This window comes from Neodiprion virginianus, chromosome 1 (genome assembly GCF_021901495.1).
Source record: "Neodiprion virginianus isolate iyNeoVirg1 chromosome 1, iyNeoVirg1.1, whole genome shotgun sequence".
NCBI classification, from domain to species: Eukaryota; Metazoa; Arthropoda; class Insecta; order Hymenoptera; family Diprionidae; genus Neodiprion; species Neodiprion virginianus.
The window spans coordinates 37,274,909-37,298,582 of record NC_060877.1 but is presented as its reverse complement, the minus strand read 5'-3'; the positions used below and the strand labels follow the sequence as shown (position 1 = coordinate 37,298,582).

General features: G+C 42.1%; 1 protein-coding gene across 5 annotated transcripts in view; it reads right to left on the bottom strand.

Annotated features, from left to right (window-relative positions):
* The window catches only part of LOC124310459 (follistatin-A), a 41,445-nt gene extending 20,335 nt beyond the window's left edge, over positions 1–21,110 (bottom strand). For 2 of the 5 annotated variants that reach the window (XM_046774446.1, XM_046774447.1), the window contains exon 1: positions 9,893–13,256. In XM_046774446.1, coding sequence (XP_046630402.1) covers positions 9,893–10,217 — 325 coding nt within the window. In that variant the 5' untranslated portion in view covers positions 10,218–13,256. Of the gene's footprint in view, positions 1–9,892; positions 13,257–21,099 lie in introns of those variants that run through there. The other 3 variants (XM_046774445.1, XM_046774443.1, XM_046774442.1) reach the window with 3 other exon arrangements.
* Between the last annotated feature and the right edge of the window lie 2,564 nt (positions 21,111–23,674).

The window sequence follows — 23,674 nt, the reverse complement described above, 5'->3', positions numbered from 1 at the left end:
AGTTCGGCTCCCTCGTTCCGGCGAAGCGCAAGCATCACGCCGTCTGGAGAGTCGTCCCGGTTATTTAGAGGGGTTGAAGGGGCGACGCGGGGACGGCGATGGGGGGCGGAGACGCGGACCGCGGCCCACATCCCGTCTCTCGACCTAGTACAACGTCGTCGTCTGGTTCCTCCACCCCCGAACCTGCGCCCGTCTCAGCCCCCGGCGTAACGTATCCAACTATCGGGCATTCCGTGCCAACTCTGCCAACTTTCGATTTGCTTGAATTTTTTTAAGGTCATGATAGAGCCTGTAAGGAATTCGATTATTTTGATCTGTATTTTTTGAGGCAACGATTCATTAGGTGTGAATATTCAAGCATTTTCATGGGTTCAATTTTTATTCAAATTGTTGTATTTCTGTTCCGGTAATTTTAAGGCCGATACCACAATGATTCGGTTATTTTTGGTTCAAATTTTTTTTTTTTTTTTGATGCTCGTACACGAATCGATCTGTAACGCTTTTGAGACGTTGAAAAACTTCTTAAATATTATCGACAGTGTGAAAAACGCGGTTCTGGAATTATGTACAATTAGGCGACAATAATTCCTACTAAAAATCAATCTCACGTTCCTCATAATTTCAACACTGATTTTTGTGAATCGAACACTTTTAAAGAGCTCAAAGACGGTAAAATAATTCGAACGAAAGTAGTGAGATTTCTGAATGTCCGAGAAAAATAAAAAATTGGTTCAGAGGCTCTACTTTCTACTACAACCCAAGAAATATTCAAGCAAATTAAAAATGGCGAGGTTAAAACCCGGCCGAGTTGACACGGAATGCCCGTTTCGCAATCCCTCGCGACTGCACGTTTCCCTGCATTTCGTACAGTCTTCGAGCATATATTCAGATGTTTACGGTGTCCCCTGATAGCTGCTTTCATATCGAGTGTGAGAACCTGCGGGGTACAAAACTGTGCTGGAGGTCTTGTCTACGTCATAAATACGGGGATGATCGGTGAATCGAGTGTGTTAACTTATAGGCTGTTACTTTGGATTTTCAGGACACCTCGAGCCTCGTATCACGTTCGTTACCGCACGGATTTGTTCACCAGATTCACGGCTAGGAATAACCAGCTTCTTCCTCTTCCCAGCACCGACGTTAATCTTGATTTCGTATCTAGTTTCTTCACATTTTTCCGTCCATTTGCACTGTCGTATAAAATGCACGATTTTATAGATTTTCAATATTTTTATTCACCTCGCGTTTCGTCATCGATGAAGTTGAACTTCAATCGCCAAAAGTGAAGGAAAAACGAAACGCAGCACAGACTTTGAATATTCCTCACACAATCGCGTCTCGACGTTAGCACAAATCACTATAACCACCGAGCTTCTCTCCCCGACATTGGCGTATCGCCAAACACGAATGGTCCCTGGCATACGAGTTAAAACATAACATCAAGCTTTTAACTGCAGATAATTGTCACGCAGTTCAAATAAATTCGTGTATTTAAGGTACAACGAATGCCTTCTGAAGTAGGCCGCTCAGATTGTTTTTCGTGGAAGCGTTGACGCATTTCCAACAACACGACATATTTCCACTCTATCATCCCTTAAAATGTCTTGCACGTATCCGTTTGTCTCACTTTTCTTTTTCATCGATGGGATCGATCGCGTACAAGAACGGCACGAAATAATAAAGCCCAGCGTACTTATAACCCAGCGTCCATAATGCAGTCGGTACGAGGTTGCAGGAGGTCCGTCACTGCTTAGGTATGCACCTATACCAATAACAACTCCCAAGGAGAACATGAATTGTATGAACTCTTCCACTGCAGTTACGTACACACGTAACCGATACAGGGTGTCCGATCGTTTCATCGTCGCAACTCCGATCGCCATCCCGTCACATCCACATACCATTGGCTCCCTCATCGCCAAGCGAAATGACTGTTCTCACACCCAATTTGATCCTGAAGCGATAGTTGCGTGAATTCTATCGGATTATTGTCTAGGGATTCGAACAATTAAGACTCGGGTACCGTATGGTCTTGTGTTCCTGGTCTTACTTGAGTACTTGGACCTTACGTTGCTTAACCCGAATGTCGGTTCGACACGTTAGAGGATGATTGTAGACTCCGAGGAAAGAGATTCAGTTTCGGATGTTTATTCTACCGCGGATTCTTCGTACTTCGCTATTTCCGAAAGTCTGAAGAGACCGGAGACCCGGTACAGAAACGGTTACTGGGTATTTTGTGCGTGGAGTACGCTTGCCGGGTCTCATTGTATTATTCGAGGGTAATACACGCGTTTCGGTTCTACACACGCAGGGATCACGTCCTGCGGGAGTGTGATGGCGTTGTTCGCCGAGGAGGGGAGTGAACAACAACCGGAAGTAACCTATCTTGATTTCAATTGTCCAACGATTACTATGCTTTCCAGGAAATATGGCATTCTGCAACGAGCTGCGATGCAATGCGTGCCCAGCGGGGATCGGTGCATGGCTGCGTCGTATCCTCGTATAATTTAAAACACATTTACCGCGATATGCGTCTACGTACGTCTACCACGCGTATATATTATGATTTCATAAAATCCGGTGTCGAGTTACGATAAGGTATTATACCTGCCGGCTGGAGGTTGGTACATATTCATATACCTGTGCATGGGTTTACATTAAGACCGTACGCGATAGACGCGATATTTTAAACGCGGTGCGCTTGTTCGCTCGATCGTTCAATTCCGAGATTAAGCTCTGTTGAAATTGCTATTTATTTTTCTGACCCAGAGAGGCAATCGCGGCACCAACGTTTCAAATGTTTAAACTAATCGAGGCGATAAAAGGTTCCGGGAATATTTTAGAATGCTTATAAATACTGACGTAACAGGTTTGCGTCACAAATTATCTGAAGATTCATAATAAAACAAGTTTGCCGCTAGGAATTTTATCTAAACTAACTTTTGAATATCGGTTTCAATTACGAGAACATGTGTTAAAAGTGACCGTTGAATGTAATTATGTATAGTTATAAGTACGCAATTTTCTTGTTATTGCATCATTGATCTATCGATTACAGACTCTGACATAATTCTATCGTTGCACCAACATCAAATTATCGCAACAGTCATACGAAGATAGATTATGCAAGAGTGACCATATCAAGAAAGAATCTGAATAACGCATGTCAGACTTTTTTATTACAGCTGTGAAAGGGATTTTCAATTTTTACCCAGCACAATATTATTCGGTATAATTAAAGCAACAAAAAAAAAAAAAGAAACAAAATTTTGAAAAAACTTTGTCTGTTAAATCTTGGAAGGTGTAAGTATTTGAAGTATTTTAGATTGTTGCCAATTCGCAACCACAAGCGTTTCATGAAAACCTGATTTCATCGATTACGCCGATTTTTTCTCAATAATATAGGATAAAAACGTCGACGTTTATCGTGTACTTGATACTTTTAAAGCTCGACGAGTGGCAATGCACGCCGATCGCTGAAGCAATGCGAAAGGTGATCCACGCTGATCGGAAGTGGTAGTGGTGGTGGTAATGCGCACCGTGCGTCTGGTGATATAATCTCTCTCTCTCTCTCTCTCTCCTTCTCTCTTCTGAATATCCCTTCGTCTCTCCCGCGAAATGCATGCGCGTGTAACACATGTGAAGAGGTGTAATCGAGCGTTCGCGTTCGCAAGAGAGCTGTCTGCGGAGTTTCTAGGGTTACTTAATTGCCACCTATAACCAAGAGCCTTGCGGTTTTTGGTCAACCGGTCAACGGACCCTTTTATGCTCACTGACTGAGTGACTGACTGAATAACGAGTTATACTAATGGAAGGTCACAAACTACGTTCAAGGGTTAACCCAGATAACTGGGACTGTTCTTCAGCTCAGCAACTGGCTAAGCCCTTTTCTATTTCGTAATTTTTTTACGTCACGTTTCTTTCCACTTTGTTTCGTACCGATTTCCTGAGTAGATAAAGCTACAAGGACATACAATTATTATTGGGCTGGGAATGAATCGAAAGGGGTTGAATTGTCAATTAAAGTGAGCAATCCAGATGTACCGAAGGTACCGGTCAACTTATTCAACCGCAACAATACGTCTGGTGAAGAGTCTATCGACTCCGGAGATCCGCGGTTATATCGCCTAACTGCAGCATCGGGTCGTAAAGTGAAGAAGATCGAAATCACCTCCAACGGCGAGAGTTGGCATGGTGGTAACACGTATTACGACAGGGCAAGCCGCAGGCACGAGGATACGAGCGGCGTTCAAAACCGGGTGATATGCGAAATTGGCCACCTGTGGCGCTCCTGAAATCAGGATTCGAGTTTTTCGCAGTGCATACGGTAGCGTTGTCGACTCTGGAAGGTTGAACGATTTTAAACGTGTAAACCGGAACGATTTACCAAGTTCTCGATTATTCGTCTACAGCAGGTTTTGCCGAGTACAAGTAAGCCGATCGCAAACGGAAGAAGAGAGACCCTCTTTTCTACAGGGGTGCAAGAGATGGCGGTCCAGAGCGGGTCTGAGATGCAGGGAGAAGCGGTTTGCCGGTCACTGCACCGCGTCACTGGGCACGGAGTGCGGATCACGAGAAGAGGATGAGGAGGAGAAGAAAATTAGAAAAGGAACAGGACGAGAGGGAGGCCAGAAGCACCGAGTCTACAGAGAGTTACGAGTGCGGAGAGAGAGAGAGATGCAGAAAAAGGAGAGAAAAAACCGAGAGCAGCCAAACGTGCAGACGTAGCCCTTGGGCCCGGAGGATCGGAGGAGAGGGAGGAGCAGCTCCATCGAGTCCCTTCTCCTTCGGGCCCTTAGCAATAAGTACATACATACACCGTGACAGTCTCAGGAAACCGGAGACTCGAGTGCGCATGCGCCCGAGTCTGCTTTTTCGTCTGCTTAGACAGGCTGGCCAACTTTGTCTGATTTCGCCACGCAGGGAACCGTCGATACGAGCGAGCGTTTCGAGGTTATGTTCATTCAAACGTAGACCCCTCAGGTTTCGGTTGACTGAAATTATCGAGGCGACGCAACCTCGAGACTTCAAACAACGTTCATTGCTCGTGTTTGGTCGCAAATGAGTTGGTCGGCCTGATAACGAGACGGTGAAAAACTCAGTCACGTGATCTGGCGCATGCGCAATTTATTCTAATTCGGTTTGTACGCTGGTTGAAAATGTCTTTGAAAAAAAGTTTGACATCAATGAGACGGGGAAAAATTCGAAACGAGGAATCGGATCGTATTATGATTTTGTAAAAATTTTCAGCACGAAGTTACTTTTTGAAAAATTTGGAATACCAAACGTCGAAACAGTTTTACTCGACATTCCAAAAGTCGTGTAAATTTTATGAGAAAATCCCTGGGATTTTATTGTCCTTTAATTTCTTTATACTTGCACCGCAGTGTCAAGTTACGTGTACTTCCGGTTGACTGTTCTCGGACTATTTCCACCCGTCTTCGGGAATCACGATGACGTACATCGCCGGTTCTTGTGCGGTGAACACTTATGTATTATATAATGCACATGGTCGAGTCGACGGTTTGATGTGTGAAGAATGTTAATGCGTAACTCCGGAAATAACCGAGGTGCTGATATATCGGGATCGGTGGTAATCGCGATCACGCGGACGAGATTATCACCGCGACAAGATATTACGATAGGATTATTAGAACTGGGACTCTAACGACATGTTGTTTTTACATGGTTAATGGCATCAGCAGCAACAATTTGCAGACGGATCGTAATTGCGAGTAGATGTGTGTTTTTTCCTCGTATAATATTGTACTTTTATTCCTCAAACTTATTTTCTTATTTCAATGAATAATAAAAAGAACTAATCAGAAGAACGAAGCGGAATCAACAAAACCGATAACCATAAAACTTAATCGGTTGTGAGATTTTTTTATCCTTGTTATTTAATTTCACTCCGTTTTAAAAATCCTGGTTTACATAATACGGAGAAGCAGAGGCTGCGGACGAAATGAAATTATGTGTATAAAAATGAAAGAAAAAAAAACTTTGAAAATGTTCAAAAAAAATAAAAATTAATTACGCCTCAGTCATAATTACAGCTGTATGCAATTAACCCACGGTGGTCCTTTCCGTCTCCGGACAAAATCATCAAGTTTTTTTACTCCTGTTTTTTAATAGGTGTAAACGTCAGCAGGTGCACGACGAAGCAATGCGAACTAGCCGCTATCTAACGGTAGCAGAATTGAATACATTTTTTCATTACAACAATATTAAAACAGTTTTTTTTAACGATAATTGTTTTACTGAATTTTTCCAGTTACTTTAACAAATGAAATTTTTCTCAGTGCAGCACTGTAAAGAAAAGAATATCTTGACAGAGTTTGAAAACAAATTTAGCAACAAGCGTAAATTAGAGTATAGTTTTTTGTGCCTGCATCGATCTCTTGATAATATATTACACGCGCTATACGTGTATAGGTGGGCCGCGGTTCTTAACGACGTGTCGATATAATACCCACTTACCGATGTGTGACTTGTACCCGTATAATAACGCGCGTTATACATGCCTACATGAATATTTAACGAGGTTATAGTCTGGGAGACGTCCGGAATTGAATATGAAGTTATTCGATAATTATATACCCGGCGGAATATATATAATATATATATATATATGAATATACAACATGTGTGTATATAATACATGTATGTATATGGACGTTATAAAATACGTTACAGTCTCGTTTAATGCCTGCGATAATATTACGTCGTCATAAAAATAATAAGTTCCAACGACCATATATTTACACACGCTATGAATATACGAAAGCGTTGTCCAAAAAGTTTCTGACCGGGAAAAAAAATTGTTTTTTCGTTGAAATAAATTTTTTTACCTTTTGTTTTTTCAAAGCAGACATGTAAGAAAAATTCCCCAACGAAACTACAGTGTGAAATTTTTAGAATTCTCAATCCTGCAGAGAGAACATATCGCAAATTGAGATGAAAATAATTGAAATATTGTTAAACAAAGTGACAGAGATCGGAGATTTCGTTTCATGACCACAGAGCGTTTCATCGAAATTCATATCGTTCCGCAACTTTACGAAAGTGATAAATTAATGATTATAATATAATTCGAATTCGTTGCTCGAGTCGTTGTTTTGAAATGTATAAATAACAAACAATTTCATCGAATTTTGAGACATTAGTTCGTCGCTGCTGATAATTGCGACGGTTAATTTCTAACAAACAAAAGTGCTGTCAATAAAAATACGTTTGTTTGCAAAGCCGATAACCTTTGAATTTCCTTGCGATTTTCATTTGCGAATGATATTGTTTCCCGCTCTACTGGGTATAAAAAACGTTGATTATAAATCCGTGGCGTATGAAATAAAGTAATAACGATCGATCACATCGGCGATAAGCGGAGGCGCGTCAGGTTCGTTATCGCTGATTGGAATGAAGAAAGGAGGAACGAAGGAGTTGAAAATTCTGACTTGCGGCTCGAACTGCATCGGAATCGAACGCGAGCCCAACTTCGGCATTACACCTATGCACGTATGCACGTATGCACGTATGCACGAAGTAACGCGCACCTGGCTCATTGCTCGTTGCAGCAGCCGCAATTTATTCAATGCTAATGCAAACTGCAGCGCGTTCAATGCGAACGGGTAAACGTACCTGCGTGCGTTTCTTCCTTCCTTCCTTCCTTATTTCCTTACTTACTTCCTTTGCTCTTTCGCTCCTTCCCATCGTACGTTTGTTAAACGCACACTTTTAGGCTGCACCACGATGCGATTCTCGGGTGCATATGAATACGCGTGCCGAATTTTATACACCGGAGGACTACCGACGAGGCATTCGTCTCGATTTTAAGATTTTTATTATACGCTGTTTTTACGGAACACGCAATTAATTTCACCCACCTCCCCCAAAATCGGTGTAGATAATTCTTACAATTTACTCGGAGAGAAAGTTTTACTCGAATAAATTACCCCGGGTTTTTTAATGGGGAATGCACCGTTTGGTCGGAAAGTTGATCAGGCAAAGTATCGCCGAAGCTCGGAGTATTCGTTGTACTGGTAGAATGTTTAAACACCCAATTTCATCGGAGCGTTAGAAGAATCACCGTTGTTTTAAAAACTTTTCACGGTAGAAAAATTTAACTTGCCGATGACTGTCCGATTCCGATTAACCGAAGCTTATTTTATTCGTAAATGATAATGAGGAACGTCTTGTTCGATGACAAGCTTATCGTTTTAAGTTTTTAGAAGAATTTACGCATCGAATTTTTATTTAGTTTTTTGTCTCGTGACAATATCTGTATCATCGTCAGAAGGTTCTTAGGAAATTGATTTCTGTATCGAAGGAGGATCTTTGAACCTTTTTTTCGGTTCTCAATTCTACGAATGGAAAAAGTTGTAACCTGCTTATTTCGTTATGATCTAGAATAATTGATCGGAATAATTATAACAGTGTTAAATATTTTTTAACTTAGAATTGAAAAAATGGTTAATTCGACGTTGAATTGGATTAACTAAAACGTTGATTCCGGAAATACCGACGGATCAAGCTTGATGATCTGAACTAAGTTTTGCTTATTCGTCAATATCTCGTGATTTCGGATAGTTCACCAAGTATCGTTCACTTGAAAAGTCCTTCGATATTACAGTCTGCGAAAAATTTTGATACATTGAAATTTCGGGTATATCTTGTTATAAATTCACCGAGTTTGGCGTTGAATTCACCGCTTATCGGGTTCCATCAGTACGAAAATGGCGAAAAGAGGGAATTTGTACAGGAAGTTAGCGATGACCACCAACAATAAGCTAAATATACTCGATCAATCGAGTCCAAAAAAATAATCGAACACGACTCGATTGAATCGGTTAAAATTAATTGATTATATCGTATTTTTTTTTTAAACGGTGCGTATAAAATCGAAAATTTGGTAAATTTCAGTATGCAGTCTTAATAGTGGAAAATTTTTCTGACAATTTATCGTTTCAGTGAAAATATTCATTCGTCTTTCACTTATTGTACAAATAGGTACTTAGTGAGTGAAGCAATGATGATAATTGATACTCTAATCACATAAATTGATATTGTATTGAATTGTTCAAGGGAGTAAAAAAGTGCAGTTATTAATTTAATTCGAAAGACTATATTCTCTGTAATCCAACACTGAGAGTCGTTTTTTTTTTTTTTTTAAACGGTGCATGAGAGACCAAAATTTCGTAAATTTCAGTATGTAGACTTGATAGCGAAAAAGTTTTTTGATAATTTATAGTTTCGTTAAAAATATTTTTCAACATCAGCACTGAGAAATTTTTAGTTCCGGTTACCGTTCAGTCCTTAACTATTTTCATTTTTTATGACAATCGAAAAATATAATTCTAGGAACAAAATGAAGATTAGTTTTCTAGCTGTTGCCGGAAAGTCTACTATCCGTTACCGTTCTCTCTCATTACGATCACCGTTGCCATATTTTCTTGCAACTATTGCGAAAATTTAATACTTGTGCTGCAATAAATTGACGCTTAAAGCCTTGTTTAAAAACTTATTTTACGTTGCAATAACAAAAAAAGGATCGACGATAGCGCAAAATGTTTAGGCGTACCTCGTTTTTCGTAATTCCAACGATGTTCAAACAGTTTTTTTAACATACATGTTTTACTCGATTCTTCTAGTTACTATAAAAGATGAAATTTTTCTCATTGAGGTGAAAATATTCATCCACCTTTCACTTATTACACGAAGCAGGTACTCGGTAAGTAAGACAACGATAATAATTGGTACTCTAATCACATAAATTGATATTGTATCGCCGGAGTAACAATCGAGTCGGCCGATTAATCGAGTTTGAAAAATAATCGATTACTCTTGATCACCCTTAAATTAGCAAGGACTTCTCCGATTGTTGATTATATCTTACCTGTTGCAGATTGTGCGTGCAATAGGGCGGCGAGGAGGGACAGCAGGAGGGTGAAGTTTAAGCGGGGTTTTGCGCGACCCCGTCGCAAAGCCGTCATCGCAGGCGCCCAGCGCCAGAAACCCGACGGAACAGCCGCCCCCGAATCGGAGGTGATATTACGCAGCCTCCGGAAATCGCAGGATCTTCCCGGGATGCTCCTTGCCAATGCGCGTCCCTCTTTATTATCACATCTCATCTGCCCTTCGAATGATTTATTCCTTTTAGCGATATCGTTACCGTAACTATTATTCACGAATCTCCCCTGCTTGTGAACGAATATTATCATCCAAACGGAAAGTAAATAAAAAATAATACAAGAGACTGGTTTTTTCACGAGGGTGAAAATTCGAGACGATCGTAGTCGGGAAAATTTACTTCCTCTCTCTCTCTCTCTCTCTTTATCTCTCTCCGTTTTATTACGTGTTACTCAACACTTGCTATTTTTACACTTCCGGAGAACGGATTCGTCTATTTTTCGCCGCGGTGTAGAAAGTCGTTTTTCTTTTTTTTTTTCATTCATCGACTCCGTTTCCGCTGATCTTCATTCGAAACGTCTTGTCACAATATCGCTCAAGAGTTTTACACTTTTATTCCCGCGTTCCTCGGCTGATTTACCGTGTAAAAATTAGTGGGCTCCGGCGTTGCTGCAGCTGCGGTACAAAGTTTGATACAAATACTCGGTTAACCATCGGTGCGGTATGTAATAAGGCGGTATTCGCGGCACGCCGAACATTTCTTGAGGCGGTTTTTCCTTTCCTTTTCCTTCAATGCCTCTTCCTCTTTTTCCCTCTCCTCCTCCACCTTTCTCCGATGCCTCCTCGCGTTCTTCTTTACGTTATTTTCTCTTCTGTTATTTTTATCTCCACCACGTATACCCGGTTTCTTGCTTCTTTTACGATTCACGTATTTTTATACGCCTTATTTCCACTGTACCTCCGTTTTTTTTTTTTTTGTTTTTTTTTTATTTCTTATATTCTCCTTCTTTCTCTTTCACCTTTTCCTTTTCTTACGCCACTCGTTTCTCTCCTCTCTCATGAAACGCGCATACTCTTATTCACGCACACATACGCATACATATATGCATGTGCGTTATACTACATATAACGGGTATTTTTAGACACCGAACGGAATCTCCGCGGATGTTACACACTCGCGATAATTCACACTCTCCGGTTTATTACAATTCCGTCGCGACGTACAAACTTATCAACAAAACGCGCATTCTGCATTCCCGTCATACCGATCAAGCGGTTTATTCTCTCCGTCGAAATTCGATCGAACCCAGCGTAATCTCACGAGCAGCGTAACGTATCGATGTACCAATTATTTTACGTGGTTTAAATTTTCCCGCCAAATCTATGATCCCGATGGCGCGCTGTTTAATGTTCAAACTCGACTCACGATCGGTACGTCAAATTTTTACTCGAACCAGTTTAACTCATTTTCTCTCAGTGTCAAAGATTTTTACGCACCACGTTTTTCAATTCACTTTGCACGGTGCATGAAAGTCGATTAATCTCACAGAGTATAACGATCCTCGTTGCGAGATTCGTTTCGCTGCATTAGTTGACGTTGGTAATGATAAAACTTTAATCTTTGCGAGTCGTTTTCTTATTTCTTTTATTTTATTTATCTTTCCGTTTTTTTTTTTTTTTGTTTTTTGTTGTTTTTTTTTCTTTTCCTTTTACCGCGAACGAACGAAGATAACCTTTTATGAGCGTATACGCAATATATTTACGGGCGTTAATGAGAGTTAATGTCACTGCGGTATGTACGTAACATATGTGTATAAAATAGTCGCACTAATACCATGATTAAGATTTCTCGTTCCAGCACCTTCTCTTTTCGTTCGTTTCACGTATTTGTTTTTTTTTTTTTTTGTTTTCTCCTTTTCAATTATTTATTACGTTTTATTCTGTTTTTAAATTGCGAATGTATTTTTTCCTCGGCGTTCTCGAAACACACAGTTGTACTCTCGTGTGAAATTTTTGGCAATCGCACGCACGGGACCAGTTATACGCAAAGTAGATTGAAGAAATCCGAGAGAAAAACAAACACCCCCCTTCCCCCCTCTCCGCAAATCTCGCCGCATGCGACGTTGCCTTTCGGCATCCTTCCCATACGGACAATACAGTATCGTAGTTCGGTTGAAAATAAATAAATAAACGAACAAGAACAAAACTGCGGCGCAAGACGTTCGAACAAATTGACAAACGATTTTACATCCTCTTCCTTCTTCCGTTATCCCTTCCTTCCGCTCCGCAGACTCGTACTTTACAATAATTATTCTTCGTCTCGTTTCGTCTCGGGCTTGTTTTTGTTTCTTTTTGTTTTTCTTCTCTCTCTTTTGCGATTGAAAAACAGATGAACGAACGAGAGAGAAAGGATCCAAAAAAATAAAAAAAAAAAAAAAAAAAAACAGCGTCAGAGATGAAAAAAAAGTTTCAAACAAATTCGAATCGCTTGTCCTTCCTTTCCTGTCCTCCTCCTCCTCCTCCTCCTCTTCCCTCTTTGATATCTCGGCGTTATCTCGCTGCAGGTACGAGCGTCGATTACGATATCCGCAGTCAGAAGTCCGCAAGTAGAGCCGCTCTTTTCAGTCTGCACCGTGATACGTCGGAGTCCACCGTGTTCTCCGAGTCTTAGGCGAACCCCGCGTGTCGTTTCGATGCGCGGGAGTGAACCCCCGCCTTCAGTTTGGAAGGGGGCACGGAGAGGGAAGATGATATTCGTGGTGGGGGGTGTCCGCGCCTCTCTCTCTTTTTCTTTCTCTCTCTCTCTCTCCCTCTCTTCTCTCTCCCAGTCACCGTTTAATCCAAATCCCTACGGGTGCAAAGAGAGTTAGCTCAGTGAGGGCGGGAACGTCGAACGATCCTTGTTAGTGGATATTTTTCGTCTGTTCCGATAAACAGTGACTCGAAACAGAAGTTAAAAAACGATAATTAAATATTCGAGGTAACTGAATTTTCGTGCGAAATGCGGTGCAAAAAAAAAAAAAAAATTGGTACAATATTTATTTATTTATTATTTTTTTCTCGATTAAACCGCGGATCGACGATTAAACATTCTTCCTTCTTTTTCTACAATTTTTCAGTCTCTCTCTCTCTCTCTCTCTCATTCTCTCTCCCAGCACCCGATTTTTCGCTTTCTTCCCTGGGGGTGTTGGCGGTAGGGCAGGGTGAGGGGTGGAGATTCGGGGGAGCGGAAATCGCGAGGCGCAGGCCGCGGATCGAGCTCTCGCGCGATTAGAGGCGTGAAAATCGGCTTTTGTGTATAAGCAATTTATTAGTATGCCAGCGCGCGCGAGGCCGCCCGATAGACTGAGCTGGCGAACAGGCCGTCTGGCTCACTGGCCAAGCCGGAGAGCCGAGAGCCAGAGGCAGAATTGTAGTAGAGGAAGGAAGGCAGGCAGGCGGCAGGCGGCAGGCGGAGCCGCGGTGGGCACAACACTTGCTTCGAGCAAAGCGGCGCGCCGGTTCCCTCCCGGGTTCCCGGTTCCACGTTCCCGGTTCCCCGCCGTCCCTTTTCGCCCCCCCCCCCCCACCCCCCACCACCCCCGACCCCCGCCGCAATCGAAAATTGAAAATCACCCTCGGGAAACGCGGACGAAAACGGATCCTCTTATCACACTTCCGAAGCCCCCTCTTGATCCGTTCAATCCTCTGGCGAGTCTTTCATTCGTGCGTCGTAAGCTGCGATATGAATCCTCCAGTCTCGAATACCCTCAAGCAATTGTTCGTTGACGATTGGCCGAAGAACAAGTTCACCTTTGATTTCACCAACTTTAACACCGTCACTGCGCAACGGGGCGGGGTGGGGTGGGGGTGTTGACTGGATAAAAATGACGTCATCGTTCCATTTCGGAAAACGTTGGAAATTTTTCGAGTCGTATTGTATGCATATTTCCTTCGTGTCTGGCGACTGATTTCGCTTTGTTGACGATTGATTATCGTTTTGTTTGTAAATTATTTTTCTTTTATTTTTTTTTCTTTTTTAATCTCTACTTTTATCGACGATTGCCTTTCGTTTCTGTAACGTGTGAGATTCGTCAGAGTTCGTTGACTCGGGTTTTAAGGTCGGAATGTAATCGAGAGGTTGAATGGTTACCGGGATACAGATTTCGGAGGTCTGATGACGTTTGTTTTTCACCCTGCGAGTTGATGTAATTTTAGATTTCGTTCGGTTACTGAGCATTTTGAGATACGATAATTTTGAACTGTGAACAGATACTGAGGATTGCAAATGATGAAAGAAAACGAGAAGAGCAGGAAAGATTCGATTCGGTCATTATTCGATGTTGTTACGATCGCTTTTCGAGAATATTTTCTTATACAGTTTCATTAAAAGACAATTGCACACGCGTCGTTGTATGCACTTAAAATCCCTGAATTTTAAAACCCTTAGAAATTAGTTTCATTCGATTCTGGTTGATTGGCCTCGAGTTGCCAGAGACAAAAATCGAAAGAAAATTCTCCACAATGAATCGTGTTTAGTTTTGTTCGGTCAAGAAACATGTAACGAAAATCGACGCTGACAAAAAAAACCTCGAAATGATTATATCATAAATGTCTTAAAATCGTTCAAAAAATATAAAGGATAAGGAGGTTGAAAAGAATTTTTTTTAAAAATTCTCCGCAGCAGTATAATTTTACCTTGTTCTTTAATTAGAAAATGCGACAACGGCGACGTATATTATCAGTCCGTACGATATTTCGTCCGGAAATTCTTACGTCGCGACAAACGCGCTTCTGTGGTAAAATATCCTTCCGTTATCGTTAGCGGAGAGAGAAGAGTCTTCGGAAAAACAACGAGGTTCAATTCCGACGCGGATAAGGAGCGCGCGAAGAGGGCTGGAAGTGGCGAAATTCGCGATGCCGAATTGTCTGGATAGTAGGATCGGCAATACCGCGGATGCACCGGGGACTCACCTCTTTTATACCTACGGCGACGGCGTCAAAGCTTTGCCCAACTCTGGTTAGAACACGCCTCCCGTCGGCGCGTGACAATCGCGCTGCAGGCCACCCATACGTTCAGGGACGCTACCCCCGTGGTCCACCCCCGGTGCCCCGTTTTGCCCCGTCCTTCCGTCCCCTCCACACGGGGCGAGACGACGTCGGCCTCGTCGACGTCGACGTCGACGCCGATCGCCGCCGAGACCTTTTCCTCCCCTGCGCTCGACACGCGGTTCTCCAGAAGTTGCGACGTCCTTCGACTCGGTCGCAAGTCGAGGAGAGTCGGACTCGCTGTGAGATTTGACGAAAGTAATCGATTGTTTATCAAACTCGATTATTTTTTTCTAACGATCGGTTTTCGTTTCTTACTCGCGTGAACGAAGCGATACGATGTTTATTAATTTATGCGATTAAAGTATCAATTGTTATATTCGTCTTACTTACCGAGTGCCTATTTCATGTACACCGGATAAAAATTTCATTTGTTATCGTATCTAGAAAGATTCGGTAAAACAGATGTCGTTAAAAAGAAACCGTTTGAATATTGTTGGGATTACGAAAAACGAAAAATTATTGGCGATCCTTTTTTTGGTATTGCAACGCAAACTCAGTTTCTGAGGTTTTTTCTACTTTTTTAGTTAAAAAAGGCTTTAACGTCGATTTATTCTTGCACAGGCGTTAAATTTTCGCAACAGTTGCAAGGAAATATATTAAGAATGATCTTAATGAGAAAGAATAGTAACGGATACTAGACTTTCTTGTAGCAGCTACGAAACTAATTTTCATTTTCTACCTAGAACTATATTTTTCGATTTTGATAAAAAATGAAAGTAGTTAAGGACTGAGCGGCAACCGGAACTAAAAATTTTTCTCAGTACTGAAATTGGAAAATATTTCGAATGAAACTATAAATAATCAAAAAACTTTTCCGCTATTAAGACTAAATGCTGAAATTTACGAAATTTTGGTTTCAAATGCACCGTTTAAAAATGATACGGAATAATCGGTCAATCGATTAATTTTTACCGATTCAATCGAGTCGTGTGCGATTATCTTTTTCGACACGATTAATCGATGCACCGATTATTTTTAGCTTATCGTAAACCGGAGGTTTGGATTTAACGATGGGGTCGTTTCAGCCTTTTTTTCACTGCGCATATTTTGAAAGATCGTTTCCAAGTTTAACTGTAGACTGTTTATCAATTTTTAATATTTTTAGTATAGCAAGAATTGTTCCCAGTTTTCGCGTCTTATCGTTATACTTACGAATAATTACGTTTTTTGTTACACAGCTTATGATGAAAAGATATAAAATAGCATTGAAAGTTACATATTATCTAACAATTTCGGTGATAACCTGGTGAAAATTATTTCTGTCGACGACCTTGTTCAGGGAAAAGTATACGAGGGTAAGCATCGGACCGCTATGTAGGAAAGTGTAAAGCAAAACACTTCGACTACTCTTAATTTCCTGTATACGATTTCGCGTTATTCCAGCAGCTGTTTATCATATGATAACAAGTGACTTGAGGTCGTACATGCCGTTGCAGGAAAAAGTGGTCTGATATAAAAAGTTTTTACATATACAGTCAAAGTTCAAATAGTGCAGAAACAGCTCGAGTTTCAAAAGACAAATGAGACGGTTATTAAATTATGATATACTTTAGATATGCGAACGTCTCTTTAAGAATACAAGATTTCTTTTTGCAAATTCACACTTTTCTTTCATCAGGTCGGCATTGGTTATAATTTAAGTTTACAACGCCGCACCGACAATGATTATCATCAACAAATAGCAATATTAAATCGACCGTTGTAAAGAAAAATCTGTTTTTAAGTAACTGCAAGGAATATTCTTCTCAATAAAATTAGCCTGAATAGTAGAGTGAAATTGAACGAATCTACAAGATTTTTAAATATTTCAAGTCGATTTGTACCTCAGATCGATATCTAGGATTTTAGTTTATAATTTCCAAATTTTCCATCTCGTCTTTTCAAAAAGGTCTTCTTAGCTTACGATTATAATGATTTATCGAATACTCAACGTAGTATTATCTCGTAATAAAATTGATGAAAAGCACGAAATTTTGGCGAACCAACCACCTCAATGAACGGATTTTCGTCTGTCTTTTCCCCGCCCTTCGTCTGCCAGCGGAAAAATGAAGAAGAAGCATAAGAAAAAAAAAAATTCCCCAGAGAAACTAAAATTTCCCCTAAGCAACACGAACACTTGTTACTTGTCTCCTGGGGCAAGGAGGACTGCAGAGGGAAAGGAGAGGCGCGCTGCATTGTATCTGTTGTTGACACGCGAGCCTAAACGGTTCCTGCGAGGGGACCTTGCCCTACTAATGCCGAAAAGAGCTGGGAAAAAAATGACTAAAAGCGGGATAAAAAAAGAGGAAGATAGAGCCGAGAGGAGCGGAGAGAGAGATAGAGAGAGAGAGAACAGGCATCGCGGTCGTTCCTTTCTTTTGCCCTCGCTTCTGCCTCTTTTCACTCAAGCCTACGTTACTGCAGCCGCCTCTCGTAGCTTCTCCTTGCATCGTCTCCCTGCACCGCTAAGTATACTCGTAAGTAGTAGTAAGCGTGGTTGGTTTGCCACGCGGGACGAGAAAGATGCCAACCCTTCCTTTTTTCCAGAAGGCTGTAACGTCGCGAATACTCGTTTATTTGATTTTTTTTGTTTGTGTATTTTCGGGTGAAATTTTACGAGAATGGGGTAATAAATCATAGCGATGGCCACTGACGATAGGCTGAAAATCATCGATGCATCAATTAATCGAGTCCAAAAATATAATCGAACACGACTCGATGGAATCGGTGAAAATTAATCGATTATATCGTATTTTTTTTTTTTTTTAAACGGTGCGGATAAAATCGAAAATTTGGTAAATTTCAGTATGCAGTCTTAATAGCGGAAAATTTTTCTGACAATTTATAGTTTCAGTGAAAATATTCATTCGTCTTTCACTTATTGTACAAATAGGTACTTAGTGAGTGAAGCAATGATGATAATTGATACTCTAATCACATAAATTGATATTGTATTGAATTGTTCATGGGAGTAAAAAAGTGCAGTTATTTATTTAATTCGAAAGACTATATTGTCTGTAATCCAACACTGAGAGACTTTATCTTTATCAAGATTTCAAGATTCCATTTGATATTTAATATTGATCAACAAACAGCGATATTGAATTGACTGTTGAAAGAAAATATGTGCTAAACTGAATTACTAAAACTATTTTTGTAACAAAATAGGTCACCATGGAGTGAAATCGAACGAATCCGATAAATTTTTGTGTGTCATTTACCAACCATTTAATGAAACGAATTTAAGTGAAAAATTGATAAATTCGCTCTTCTTCATAATTTCCGCATTATTTTCCTGCTATTTATAGAAAAATCACCGTAACTTCGGAATACATTAATTCGATAAATTCTCAATGAGTTTTATTATAATAGTTTCTTAATTTCAAATTAATTTTCAACTCACCAACCTAAAGCAGATAAAAGTCATCGCTACGCTAATGACAAAAGCGATTTGTAACAATGGACTTAAATATCCTCTTGACCACGATCATATAATTGATAATTTGACGAGTATCAAAATGCAGTAAGCTATTTATTTTAATATACCCATACCGAGTAGTTCACAAGCAGCTTAAGCTCGAAAGCCTTTTCAAAATTCAGCACGATTAGCGGAAACGCTTTTCCATGCACATTTTACAAACAGCGAACGTCCGCGTGATCGAAAATAACTCACGTCAACCAACCGAGAAACGTATCTCGAACACCATCGGATGTCCCAAAATTCCCAAACCTCGGTACGCGGATCGAGTCTTGATCCGTCGAAGATGGATGCGCCCCCTTAACGTCATCGGAAAGTCGGTCATCGCTCCACGTCACCGATCCGCAGCGTCAATAGCCGCCCGTTCTGGTTTCGGGGACCGAATTATTCTATCGATTAACCGTCCCGGTGACACCGATAAGCTCTACCTGGTTCACCCTTGCGGCTGAACGCCCATCGGCGACGTAGACTCGCCGAGTTGCGGTCTGATTTCGAAACAGATTGCGGTTAAGAGGGAAATTTTTGCGCCGAGGGAACGTCGGACTTTCGGCAAGCGAGCCCTTCTCCGTAATTCTCAAGCCTCGGATAAATACGAGACGGGCTCTTAGACTTCGAGGAAATTCGATAGCACAATTACCGGATCAATGGGCTGTTGATTTATCACGATTCGCCTCTACGACGGGGGCTGGAATATAATGACCATTCGCGTCGATGCAGGTAATTAATCGATCAACGGCAGCAGCCCGGCTATACGGCGTGCAGGAAACTTTCACCGATCGGTGATACAGCCGCGATCGTATACCGTAATTTTACCCTCAGGTTGCACCAGCGTTCGTGAAGTTCTTCGGCATGTAACGCGCGTGTTGTGACGGCACTTAAAAACGAATTATCCGTTGCAGGGTGGAGCCGCGCGTATTAAAAATGAAAAGAGAACCAAAAATCGACGATAAATTTCGGCGGGTATAACAAGAATACTCAACGCCCACCATCTTGTTTTTATTATTCTTATTCTTTTGCTTATACCGGCGCATACTTCTCATCTCGTGATAAATTTCCCCCTCGCCGAGTTTCTCGGCATCGCGAGATTTGAACCGCTGCAGAATCGAGTCGTCCGAATTCGTGCTAAAAGGAAACGGTGAGACTTGGCAGACTGAGTTACCGACTGCGCGTGCGAAAAATAATTCAACAGGGCAGCCAACTTGATCGAAACGCGGAATTAGACGTCAAACTTTCCCGCGTCAAGTGGCCGATTGATATCATGAGTTACGACGGAATGTAGCAGGCGTTCGGTAAACGATAAAAATTTGCTTAGCCTTCCCGAATCACTGCATCATCGACTATGTCCGACCTGCTTAGCCTAATAATAATCGTATCGCTTACATAACCTCGACAAGCTTGTTAGTTTGACGACTGGAGTTTGAGGTGGCCAGCCTGGATAAAAATGCAACGAATCTCGCGCATGTCAAGTCGATCGTTAGGTTAGCTGAATCTTAAAAATAAATATAAACACTGTAGATTTATACCAGCCTTCCGATTATTCAAAAGAAAAAAAAAAAAACAATCATTTCTTGGAATTCAGCAAAATGACTTTAGACCCTGATGTCACAATACTTAGAATGACAAAAACAAGGAAATCTGCATTCCGTCTAATTGACGTCACGACGCTCGCTGTCGGAGATTCAAATCGTTCCTAGGAAGCTCGCGCGTGTAAGTCGAGCGACGTGCAGCAATCGCCGTGCTTCCTGGTGTTCGGCGAATAAAACGACTCGTTATTTCGGCATTTTTGCGAGGTAACGTTTCTTGGAATCAGAGATACCTATCCCGTTTACTAACGGAGAACCAGAGCCTCACGGAGCCGGGTGAGTGGCCAAGCCTCGACGAGCAACTAGTGAGTTTAGTCTGTAGATGGTCAGGCTGATCGAACGGGTTGCCTCGAGCTGCCGCCAGTCAATGGACATGATTCACTGTGCTGAAGTCGGCGTAACTTGAGTCAGTCCTTGCTAGACTAGTCGTAAAAACTCATTCCGAGCTCGACGTAAACGCTGAAACCCACCTACTGTCGCCTTCGATCGACGATCCTTGAGTCGTCTTCCACGTCAGAGCAAAAATGACGGTACGAGTTGGTATAAAAGGCTCGACTCGGACGCGACGCGATTTCTCCTGTGTATTTGTACACACTACCGGTTATTTTTCAGGACTTCTGTAGACGCTGAATCATTCTCCTGCTTCGCAAAGGAATTCCTGCATTATTTACTCGACACTTAAATTTTCGCACGGAGAACACTCACCAAAATTGAAAGTTCAGACATAATCATCCCTAGTTAATATGTTCCGAAAATGATACGGACATTGATTTTTCGTACGTTTTCTGTTTAGTTTGGTTTTATGAGAAGATTCAAAAAAGGAATGAACGGAGAAACGGAACTCGTAACATTTTCACGAATAAGTTTCGAATTCCGTTAACACCGATTTCCGTGTGATTCGTCAATTGTACCTGAAGTGATATATATACGAGTATATATATATTTTTTTTTTATACTCCACTTATAGCACGCGCCAATTTCGTAACACGGGACTGCATATTTACAGCTATATACGTATGATCGAATAATTTAGTACATAATACATTGCACAACCGGCTTAACAGACGGAAGAGTTCGAGGTCGTATGAGTGATGATCCGCAGCAATGCCGATTGAATAATAACCGACGTAAGATGTAACAAGATAAAAGGTTGTTGTATATGTAAATTTCTCGGAAGAATTCCTCTCCGTGTTTGCAATTATTATTGCGCAATGTGACGTCATTCGGCGACTATCGCTACACGTCGTCTGCATTTGTATGTACGTACCTACGATGCTCGAAGCTCGTGCCACTTCCACGAGTGTAATGGCCGCGTACTAATTAAGCGTCGTTACGTGCGTCTCGACGCAGATGATACAAGAAATAGGAGTTGAGTGTGAAAATATGAATGTGAAAGATAATTCGGGTCAGGAACGCGAGGATGATCGAGTTGCTAACTGCAGTCCTCCGCAATATTTCACGACGGAATAAAATTTTTAGCACGATAAATGATATGACAGATTGATACGAACGCCGGTCGGATTAGCGATGCGGTATTAAGTCGGTCCTTGGTTAAACTACCCATTGTGTGTAAATGGGCAAACTGTCCCGTTTCTCGGTCTGACTCTGTACGTTTCTTTCTCTTTCCGCAGACGGTAAATTTTGGAATCTGGGTTACGCCATCGCGGTTCAAAGCTTGCGTATTTACACATCTCCGAATCAACGTGTATTTCGCTGAATTCGCACGTTCGGCAATCGCGTAACTTGACTGCGCAATTCCTCTCCCGTTAAGGATTTGAATGAATTAGAACCGCTCGGTATTTCGTCTCCACTGTTCACCTCTCAGCGCCGTTTAGACAAGGTTCGTAAATTTGTTAGGCATTGCCGCATATTCGATTATACCGTTACCGGTCCAACGATCGGCTTGCGATTCGGGATATTCCTCTTCTTCTCATTCTCATTCTCCGCCTCTGTCTCATTATTACGTAACGTCTTACGGCTAGACGAGGCAAATTATACCTCTCCTTAAACAAAACCGTATCCATATAATCTTATAATCGCATACATAGCCGGTCGAAGTCTGAGGCGTACGTGTGTGTGTGTGCGCAGGATGTTCTCGACGTTGCCCCGGGACAGGCGCATATAGGATGGCTATAAGTGGTAGTGGCGATGGTGACCTTGAACTTGACCCATATAGGGAGGCTGTTCTCTCGGTTCTGTGGGCGGATGCAGGTATACGTACACGAGCACAAAAACGCACACGCACATACATCTGACTTCACGTACGTGACGACGTTTCGTTTCGCCGTGGATCACCACACGCACCGCATGCCGCCTCGATCGAGTCTGCAAAAGTTACGCTAGTAGGTACGCGATGCGTCGTAGAAGATGAACCGATTCCAGATGTTACGCTGATGCAGTTATCGCTTGTTATTGACCTGGAAAAATTGTGGAGACGCGCTGTTTGTACGGTCAAATGAGATCCAGGCTTTTCACGTCAAGATCAACGTCTTGCGGACTGGAAGACAGACTTGCCAAATTTAGTATCATGCGTATGACGAGACGGTGTTAGATTGACGCAAAAGAAGCTGCACCAGATTCCGACTTTGGCAAAGTCCGATTTGTATGCGGGACTGCACCCGCGAGCGTGGCGAGTATACCTGATGTGTACAAGACACGTACGAAATAGAGGAAGCACAGGTGTGTGGGTGCGGGGTGTGTGAGAATGTTCGTGACTCGTAGCCTGACAAGAAATAACGAAATTGGGCTGATTGCGACAAAAACTAGACAGCTGAGTGAGCGCCGAGACTCGTCGCGCCAGACTGTTGGTTTAAGGTACAGAGAATATCTCAACCGTTTCGCTTCATCTTCATTCATAGAACGAAGGAACCGTCGCGACGTATCCTCGCTATAAGCACGTAACGCTGAAGGTATTCTTGGACTTTGTCATTGGCGATGAAGTATGACGGTAGACTTTACTTTCACGTATCGAGTGTTCCTGACAATGGTAATCGGTATTCTGCATAATTTTTTACACAGCAACGCGGTGTTGAAAAATTGCTATTTTCCGCACTGTCCCGGGAAGACGGTGAGGAGAGATGACGAAGGAGAAAATAAAAAGCATAGGTTGACACACCTGCGCATGGGTTATAGACGCGGTTTGCACCCGGTGCCGAATTCGTCACGAGCTCTTCATTCATTCCCAGCGACTGACGAGTTACCCTGACCGCTCAATATGGTAGCCTGCTGCCAATCACTGTAGCTTTGTGCAAAAAACTAGCCGACGAACAGACGGAGGCTGCCACATTATACCTACACAGACGCGCGTGGTCTACACACACTTGCGAAATACTGCCGACGTGTATCGGCCTCGCCGAAGCGCCGATTTAGGCGGTGATCGCGGTACCAGCTGCAGGGAAGAGCCATCCGTCTGTGGTGCATCATCACCGTCGGTGATCAGGCTTACGTACGTCTGGATTTCGGCGCGGTTGGTCATCCTGCATGTGCCGGAATAATTGCCCACCTCTCGCCCCTCGTCTCTTTGCAGACTTCGGAGGTGAAAAACTTGGCTCGAAGAACAGCCCCGGGGCGTCACTGAACCGTCTTCGATACTCTGACAGGTGTGTCAGTTTCCACACCGCTGGTGCCTGCTTCGAGG